We start from the raw sequence: 10,689 nt of genomic DNA on the forward strand, positions 1-10,689 counted from the left end.
AAAACGTTGTCTCTTTCTGTTCTAAACTGAAAACGAGTGAACGTGTTACTATTCACAAACTATGTATATGTATGGTACAAAGAAACTACTGTATATATGCATGTATTAGTTTTTATAACGTTTTACAATAACAACACTTTGACAGCTTACAAACAATATTTTTAAAGTAATTTTTACGTTAGCATTAGCATTACTAAAGCTAACGATTCACATTTTATAAAATTAGATATTTATATTTATTAATCAAGATGAATAAATGCTGAGGAATACATACATTGTTTGTGTTTACTAATGAGACCATAAAATTGATTAGACTTTATTAAAAAAGTTAAAGTAAATAAAATAATAAACATGCACATTTATTTATTTATTTATATATATATATATATATATATATATATATATATATATATATATATATATATATATAATACGTACAAACATGCATACATATAAGCTATAAATACATACAGTATGTACACGCAAACACACACACAAAATGTAATTTGTAAATAATTATACGAATAATGTATAGTTTTTTAAATGTAGAAGTTCTATTTAACTGATTGATTTAATAGTGATGCAATTCTTTCATTTGCTGCACTTGTGATGTGTCCAGATGAATGAGCGCGGGTGTGTTTATCTCTCCGTCCAGTAAATCCTCTCGACATGCTTTGACCGTGAGTGGCTTCAGTCTGTCGGCATTGTGAAGTGCAGCTTAACTGGTGGTCTGCTAGTGTATCTGCCAGTGGGCTCTGCATTGCAAAAAAAAAAAAGCTGGGATTCACACAATTCCTTAATGCTGTCACAACACAAATCGATTACATTAACTTAATCGCTTTTGCAAATTTAACTGGATTGAACATAAAACAATTAAGTTGTCCCAAAACAACCTTAAAGTACAAATTAAATCAAAACTAACCAAACTGATTTTGTTGGCTAGTTTTGTGGTGAACGATTCATCTGCGCATGTCATTAAAAATGGTTTGTTATTGTAATCTAAAATTAAAATCTAAAAATGCACTTCCTGTTTGTTTTCAGTTAAATTCTCAGATTACGTCTGTCTGAGTGTTACCTATAGTCGGTTGACAACAGAGTGAGGATCCACGTGCAGCTTTATTAAGAGATGTCAGACAGGCAATGGTCATTGTGTACAAACAGAAGCATGAGGACAATCCAGAAGCGTAGTCAAGTCACAGGCAAATAATCGATACAAGCAGCAAACCACAAAAAACAATAAACAATGCAAGGGTCAAGGAACACGGAAGGACTTAGACTAAACTGGGAAACTCTTCTTAGTGTAACAATAACAAGACTCAGCCAAGTATGTGTGTGTGTGTATGCTGTTTATATGGTCCATCTGATTTAGTCTATCATGAGCTTTCTAGCTGTGTGAGTGCAATTAGGGCGAGAACTGGAGCTGGTGTGTATGAGGTGCATGATGGGAGTTGCAGTTATCGGAGGCAGATTTGGTATTCTCTAGTGATCTGCGATTGCTGGTGATCGTGAAACTGAGGTATTGGGTGGGGCTATCTTACTTAACCACGCCCCTCCAGCTGTCAGTTTTGACAACAAACCGAAATGGTGAGGAGGAGTCTGTTTGGTTGTAAAACTCTCCTGAAACTCTTCCCGATCATTCTGAATGAAACGCCTACTTTACTACATCCAATTAGCTTGCAGTAGAAACCAACAAGACACGCCCACTGTTTTCTCATTTAATATTCAGTTTTTCTTGGAATTGCGTCACAATACAAACAAAAAGCGGTCGCAGCGTCTGGTTCATGCTGACTTTTTAAGAATTATGTTGTTTCAACTCATTTTAAATAAGTAGTTTGAACGAGCAGCAAAAGTAATTTGAGTGTATCTGACAGCACCTCCACTTTTCTGACTGACATACACGACTGCTGGCTCCTGTTTCCATCCCCTCTCCTTCACAAAGACTTTTTTCCAATGGCTTTGTGTGTCCGTCCATCCGCTGGTCATCTGCTGATGGAGATCTCACGGTTTCACTGCAGGGGAAAGTCTGAGCTCATTAATGAGGAGTAATTGTTTTACTCCTCGTCCTCACTGTCTGATGAAGAGTTTGGTGGAATCAGTGATCGAACTCATTCAGTAGATTCAGTATGAGGAAAACAAAGTGTGCTTGATTTAATTCCAGAGGCATTTTAGTGTAAAAAGAAGAAAGAGATTTGGTAAAGGGGAGCTATTATGCAAAAATCACTTTTATAAGAGGTTTAAACACAGTTGTGTGGCGACAGTCTGTGAATATAAGCATTTTCTAATAGTAAATGGGTATTTTATTTTTTGTAATCACACTTGATAAAACACTGCAGAAACACTTTGACATTCTCCCTTTGTACGTATTATCAGAGGGGGAAAGCCCTGCCCAATAGTGACCAAATCTCCCTCATTAGCATAGGACTTTAGTCTTATTTTTGAATCTGCCACTATGCTGACACACAGGCATTTGTAGCTCCGCCCTGTTTTGAAAAAGAGCACAATCTCATTTGAATTTAAAGTGACAGTCACCAAAACGCCACAATTAGAATCAAAGCCTGGAAATCCTTTATTGTAACTCAGATGTGTTATTGTGAACAGCCATTATTACTGTGACTATTATTATTTTTCCAAAATTAAGTATTATCAGGTAAATTCCATAAATATATAAAAAGAAATGCAATAAAGTTTAAGCAAGTCAAATATATTTATGTTTTGGTTGTTACTAATTCAACATGGTTGTTTTTATTATTTTATTTTATAGTAATAATAGTATTTTTTAATTAAAAAATTATTTAATTTTCTATATTTTATTCATCAACTCCAAAAACACGATGCATCCAGCAATGGTTCTGCAAACCACTGAAGAACCTTTATTTACTTCATAAATTAAGTGCTTTTAAAATTCATAGTGCCTGTCAATAACTGATTATAGCTATGTCTACCAGTGTTTAGCTCATCCTCATGCAATATTAACCTGTCTGATCTGCTCTTTATTTAAAACCACAGACTTGGAGCGCATCATGACTTCCCAGCAACCAGTGATCAATCAAATGCAACCAAATACTCATGATCATGTGAAAAACAAAGTGTTAAACTTGGGGCACTGCTTTAAACAGAAGGCTCACACACACAAAGTATGTTTGCTGGTGATTTACACTCTCAGGACATCTTTTAGTTTCTTTCTTCTATTGAGCCAGTGTTCATTCTAGTCTGATGTGTAACATGCATGGTTTTCTTGTGCTTGCAATCTGCATGCAACCGTTATAGTCTTTCACAGTGGTTAAGCGTTATCAACTGTTCCCACATTCAAAAAGGACATTCCAAGTTTGGAGTACCAGTTTGGGCTGAATTCTTTGTTTTTTAGTTTTTATATCCATGTTCAAAAGTGGAAACCAACCATTATATATGCAACAGTAACAATAAAAACTGTTCTTAATTATTAGTCCTCCAGTAACATTTGATTTCTTTAATTTTTTGTTCCCAATTTCTGTTTAATGGAGAGATTTTTTTTTTTCAGCACATTTCTAAACATAGTTTTAATAACTCATCTCTAATAACTGATTTATTTTATCTTTACCATGATGACAGTCAATAATATTTGACTAGATATTCTTCAAGACGCTAGTATTCAGCTTGAAGAGACATTTAAAGGCTTAATTAGAGTAAAGTTAGGATAATTATAATAATAAAAAAATAATACATTTTATTTAAAGGCGCCTTTCTGGCTTCTCAAGGACACTGTACAATTAGGCAAGTCATTGTATAACAGTGGTTTGTTCTGTAGACAATCCAAAACAAATATTGCTTAAGGGGGCTAATAATATTGACCTTAACCTCCTAGGGCTTAGTGGCCACATACGTGGGCAGCACATTTTAGCTCTTAAGTGGCTATTTAAAATACTTTTGTTTTATATTTTGTTACAGACATACAGTATCATCCTGCAACTGTTTTGCAGCATATGAAGTGTCCCAAACACTATTTTTAACTGTCCAAAATGGGCATTTTTTTTTTTTTTACTCTCTGATAGTGAAAACATGTTCAAAAAATATGTATGCATTATCAGTGCATCAAAAACAGTCAGGAAAAAGTGTTTTAGGGAAATTTGGACCACGAGTCCACATATATGGACATAATTTTTCTCTAAAACTACATCATATCAAAAGATGATACTCCGGTTTTATTCTAATTTCTAATTTGGTTTAATTCTAATTTCCAATAATCCCAAATAGCAAAGAAAAATAAAAAATGGATGTAAAAAAACAGCTTGGTGTTAAAAAGGTTAAAATGTTTTTTTTTTTACATAAACTGCTTTTATTCTAGCCAAAATAAAACAAATAAAGCTTTCTCCAAAAGAAAAAATAAAATAGGAAATACTGTGGAAAAATTCCTTGCTCTGTTAAACATAATTTGGGAAATATTCACAGGAGGGTGAATAATTTTGACAATTACATCTGGTCATTAAAATATTTAGCCCCAAACAGCTAGAAAACCTCTCAAAAACCATCTTGTCTAAGCAGGTTAATAATCCCTCCAACCTGCTTTCTTTTCCAGCATTGGTGCATTGGAAGATCTACACCTCATTGGCTCCCTGTGAAAAATTCATCCCATTTGGACCATTTTTACCCAAGAAACTGAACTCGGCATCCCATCATGTACCATCCGACCCCTATGCTGTCCCGCGGTCGCACATTCGGCTGGTCATCTTCCAGCTCCAGCATCAAACTGAAGCAAAACGGTCATGAATTCCCAAACCAGAGCTCCTTTCACAGCCTGGAGGAGGCAGCAGTGTCCAGCGCGTCCCGCTCTCCTGTTTCACTGGAACTGGAGCCCGTGGTGAATAATGGATCAAGCGCACCCGTCGCTCCAGGTGGCCACACAAAAGAGGCACCGGCCCACAGCGAGTGCCGCCAGCCCCTCTCCATCCACAGCGGGCCCGGAGAGACGCTAGCCACTGCACGCTTCACGCACAGCCCTTACCACGCCAAGACTAGCATGCAGGGTGATGTGTACAACTTCCTAGAGAGACCCGCCGGCCTGAGGTGCTTCCTGTATCACTTCCTTGTGTGAGTAGAGCTGGTAGTATTCAAATGTTGGTAAACATTGCATTATTAGGGGTATAGTTATAGTTTTATTATGCTAAATCTGTACTTTTGGAAAGTTGACAGTCCTGGAGTATGACCAAAGCTGTTATAAATAGCATTTTGCTAATTAGCATCTTGTTATTAGTTATTTTATTTATGCTTCTATAACATGTAATACATGATGAAAATCTATTTAAAATTTTGCTCATCAGCTTTTAAATATTTGAAGCTCATGGTTGGTTAATTAGGTTGTTGAATATTTATAGTTTTATTATGCTAAATCAGTACTTTTTGACATTTAGTAAGTCATTAAGTTGACATTTGCTTGAGTTTGACTAAAACTAAGTGCTTCCTGTATCACTTCCTCATGTAGAGCTTCTGGCTTTCATCCAGTGTTGGTAAACATTACTTTATTAGGGGTGTAGTTATGGTTTTATTATGCTAAATGGGTACTTATGGAAAGTTGACAATTCATTGTGTGACTAAAGGTGTTTTATTGGCATTTTGCTAATTAGCAAAGGTTATGGTTGGTTAGCTGTAATTTAGGTTAATTCTTGTTAATTAGAAACGGGTTAATCTGATTTTAAACACTATTTTGCTTCCTGTATCACTTCCTCATATGAGTAGAGATGCTGGTATTCATCTAGTGTTGGTAAACATTGGTTTAGGAGTATAATAATGGTAAATTTGTACATTTTGGAAAGTTGACGTTTCCTGGTGTGACTAAAACTGTTTTAAATAGTATTTTGCTTCCTGTATCACTTCCTCGCATGAGTAAAGCTGCTGGTATTCATCTAGTGTTGGTAAACATTGGTTTATTAGATGTGTAGTTATGGTTTTATTGTGCTAAATCAGTATGTATTGAATCATATTAGCATCTTGTTATTTGTTAAAGGGGTTTTATTTACATATTGTTAAAAGTGAGTTAAGCCGTTTCCCTAAAATTATGTAAATGAAGTATGCGCATAATTTGAAAAATTAAGTCAACCCAACTGTTATAATGGGTTTACTCTCTTGAATCTATTTCAAACGTTTCTAGTCAGCTTTTGAATGTTTGAAGCTCATGATTGGCTACTGGGGTTATAATAAGCTTTAAATGAGGATAAACAATCTAAACTATAAAGTTAGTTTGATTTTTAAATAGCATTTTGCTTCCTGTATCACTTCCTCGTATGAGTAAAGCTGCTAGTGTGTATATAGTGTTGGTAAACATTGGTTTATTATTGGTTTAGGAGTATAGTTATGGTTTTATTAGGGTAAATTTGTACTTTTGAAAAGTTGACATTTCCTCGTGTGACAAACTGTTTTAAATGACATTTTGCTTCCTGTATCACTTTCTTGTGTGAGTAGAGCTGCTGGTATTCATCTAGCGTTGTATAAACATCGGTTTATTCAGGGTATAGTTATAGTTTTATTATGCTAAATTGACTTATTATGAGAGTTGACAGTCCTGAAGTGTAACCAAAGCTGGTATAAATAGACTTTTTTGCTAAATAGCATCTTGTTATTTGTTAAAGGGCTTTTATTTACATATTGAGAAAAGTGAGTTAAGCCGTTGCCCTAAAATTATGTTAATGAGGTATGTGCATAATTTGAAAAATTAAGTCAACCCAACTGTTACAATGGGTTTACTCTCTTAAATCTATTTCAAACGTTTCTAGTCAGCCTTTGAATGTTTGAAGCTCATGGTTGGCTACTGGGGTTATAATAAGCTTTAAATGAGGATAAACAATCTAAAATATAAAGTTAGTTTGATTTTTTTTTTTTAAGTGGCATTTTGCTTCCTGTATCACTTCCTTATATGAGTAGAGATGCTGGTATTCATCTAGTGTTGGTAAACATTGTTTTATTATTGGTTTGGGAGTATTGTTATGGTTTTATTAGGGTAAATTGGTACTTTTGAAAAGTTGACATGTCCTTGTGTGACTAAAACTGTTTTAAATGGCATTTTACTTCCTGTATCACTTCCTCGCGTGAATAAAGCTGCTGGTATTCATCTAGCGTTGGATAAACATCGGTTTATTAGGAGTATAGTTATGAATTTATTATGCTAAATCTGTATTTTTGGAAAGTTGACATTTCCTGGTGTGACTAAACCTGTTTTAAATGACATTTTGCTTCCTGTATCACTTCCTCGTGTGAGTAAAGCTGCTGGTATTCATCTAGCGTTGTATAAACATCGGTTTTTTCAGGGTATAGTTATAGTTTTATTATGCTAAATTGACTTATTATGAGAGTTGACAGTCCTGAAGAGTAACCAAAGCTGGTATAAATATACTTTTTTTGCTAATTAGCATCTTGTTATTTGTTAAAGGGCTTTTATTTACATATTGTGAAAAGTGAGTTAAGCCGTTGCCCTAAAATTATGTAAATGAAGTATGTGCATAATTTGAAAAATTAAGTCAACCCAACTGTTATAATGGGTTTACTCTCTTAAATCTATTTCAAACGTTTCTAGTCAGCCTTTGAATGTTTGAAGCTCATGGTTGGCTACTGGGGTTTTAATAAGCTTTAATTGAGGATAAACAATCTAAAATATAAAGTTAGTTTGATTTTTTTTTTAAGTGGCATTTTGCTTCCTGTATCACTTCCTTATATGAGTAGAGATGCTGGTATTCATCTAGTGTTGGTAAACATTGTTTTATTATTGGTTTGGGAGTATTGTTATGGTTTTATTAGGGTAAATTGGTACTTTTGAAAAGTTGACATGTCCTTGTGTGACTAAAACTGTTTTAAATGGCATTTTACTTCCTGTATCACTTCCTCGCGTGAATAAAGCTGCTGGTATTCATCTAGCGTTGGATAAACATCGGTTTATTAGGAGTATAGTTATGAATTTATTATGCTAAATCTGTATTTTTGGAAAGTTGACATTTCCTGGTGTGACTAAACCTGTTTTAAATGACATTTTGCTTCCTGTATCACTTCCTCGTGTGAGTAAAGCTGCTGGTATTCATCTAGCGTTGTATAAACATCGGTTTTTTCAGGGTATAGTTATAGTTTTATTATGCTAAATTGACTTATTATGAGAGTTGACAGTCCTGAAGAGTAACCAAAGCTGGTATAAATATACTTTTTTTGCTAATTAGCATCTTGTTATTTGTTAAAGGGCTTTTATTTACATATTGTGAAAAGTGAGTTAAGCCGTTGCCCTAAAATTATGTAAATGAAGTATGTGCATAATTTGAAAAATTAAGTCAACCCAACTGTTATAATGGGTTTACTCTCTTATATTTCAAACGTTTCTAGTCAGCTTTTGAATGTTTGAAGCTTATGGTTGGCTACTGGGGTTTTAATAAGCTTTAATTGAGGATAAACAATCTAAAATATAACGTTTGTTTGATTTTTAAGTGGCATTTTGCTTCCTGTATCACTTCCTCGTGTGAGTAGAGATGCTGGTATTCATCTAGTGTTGGTAAACATTGGTCAACCCAACTGTTATAATGGGTTTACTCTCTTGAATCTATTTCAAACGTTTCTAGTCAGCTTTTGAATGTTTGAAGCTCATGGTTGGCTACTTGGGTTTTAATAAGCTTTTAATTGAGGATAAACAATCTAAAATATAAAGTTTGTTTGTTTTTTAAATAGCATTTTGCTTCCTGTATCACTTCCACATGTGAGTAAAGCTGCTAGTGTGTATCTAGTGTTTGGTAAACATTGGTTTATTATTGGTTTAGGAGTATAGTTATGGTTTTATTAGGGTAAATTTGTGGAAAGTTTACATTTCCTGGTGTGACTAAAACCGTTTTAATTAGCATTTTACTTCCTGTGTTACTTCCTCGTGTGAGTAGAGCTGCTGGTATTCATCTAGCGTTGGTAAACATTGGTTTATTTAGGGTATAGTTAGTTTTATTATGCGAAATTGACCTATTATGAGAGTTGACAGTCCTGGAACGTGGTAGCTTGTATAAATAGCATTTTGCTAATTAGCATCTTATTTTTTATGTAAATTAAGTGCGTGCATAATAAAAAATTTTATTTAATCCAACAGTTACAATGGGTTTACTCTCTTAAATCTATTTCAAACTTTGCTTGTCAGCTTTTTAATTTGAACCAAAGCTGTAATTGAGGATAAGTATTTGTTCATTTAAACTTCTTGTATTCACCTTTTAAAAGTGCATGAGGCTGTGTGTTGGTTACAGAAACTGAAGCAGCTCCTAGTACGAGTGAATCTGATCCTGAATCAGTCTGAATCACAGAGACAGACGGGCTCATATAGAGAAATCATGACATTTTATTGCACTCTAAATGGTTTAAATACAGGATGAGCATTGATTTCACTGATAAATCACCATGCCATGTGAGCTGGTTTGGCAGCAGTGTTACAAATACTTAATCATTTAATTTTTGTTGTGATTTATACAGGAATATTGTGGATCATTTTTAGTGAATAAGGGCTTTTCAGTGTGTTTTTTTTTCAGAATTTAAGGCTCTCACTCACACAAATCTCTAATATGTACAATCATTACACACAATGTGTACGATATTTAATGTAATCTCACTGATTGCGAACAAAAGTGTGGCTACTATTGCCTATAGTTGAAGTGTAAATGTTTTTAAGTTAAATATTTTTTTCAGTCTTCATTTTAAATGTTAATAATTGTATGCACGTTACTTTTAAATGTATATTTATATGGTTATTCATTCATACATTCATTTTATTTTCGGCATCGTACCTTTATTAATTTGGGGTTGCCACAGTGGAATGAACTGCCAACGTATCTAGCATATGTTTTACGCAGCGGATGCCCACGTAAAAGCATATGGGTGTTTCCCATCACTGAGAAACACCCATACACTCTCATTCACGCACATACACTATGGACAATTTAGCTGACCCAATTCACCTATACCACATGTCTTTTTCCCGGAGGAAACCCATGCAATCAATGGGATAACATGCAAACTCCATACAGAAACACCAAATGACCAAGCTGAGGCTCCAACCAGCGACCTTTTTGCTACCCACTGCGCCACTGTGCTACCTATATGGATATTATTATTATTATTATTATTATTATTATTATTATTATATATTCATTTATTTATTGTTAATAATCACAGTGCTTCACCTTAAACACATTTCATTTAGTTTAGGCAACAACTGATTTTCAAGATTTAATTGTGATTTATTTTTTTTTATTTTTTTTTATTTTTTTTTTTTTATAACTGATTGTTATTTTATTTTATATTTTTCTATTCATTTATTTTATTTTATTTTTATAAAATTTAAATTTAATTAATATAAAATATTTTAATTTAATTATATATATATATATATATATATATATATATATATATATATATATATATATATATATATATATATATATATATATATATATATATATATATATATATATATATATATATATATATATATATATTTATTTTGTATTTTTAAAATAATTTTGTATTTTTGTTTATTTTTTTATTTTATTTTGTATTTTGTATTTTTATTACTTTTAATTTAATTATTTTTATTTTATTTTTATTTTTGTTATTTTATTTATTTATTTATTTATTTATACAATAATAACTCTATCCACTTCTATTTTTTAAAAAAGTGCAGCATGAACATTCAGCGAAATATCTTTCCTCTTCTTT

General features: G+C 32.9%; 1 protein-coding gene across 1 annotated transcript in view; it reads left to right on the top strand.

Moving 5' to 3' along the window:
- The first annotated feature begins 4,651 nt into the window (after positions 1 to 4,651).
- The window catches only part of kcnq1.2 (potassium voltage-gated channel, KQT-like subfamily, member 1.2), a 203,050-nt gene continuing 197,012 nt past the window's right edge, over positions 4,652 to 10,689 (top strand). The window contains exon 1 of the mRNA XM_056451540.1: positions 4,652 to 5,064. Within this exon, the coding sequence (XP_056307515.1) occupies positions 4,652 to 5,064 (413 nt within the window). The remainder of the gene's footprint in view (positions 5,065 to 10,689) is intronic.

This window comes from Danio aesculapii, chromosome 25, assembly GCF_903798145.1.
Source record: "Danio aesculapii chromosome 25, fDanAes4.1, whole genome shotgun sequence".
NCBI lineage: Eukaryota > Metazoa > Chordata > Actinopteri > Cypriniformes > Danionidae > Danio > Danio aesculapii.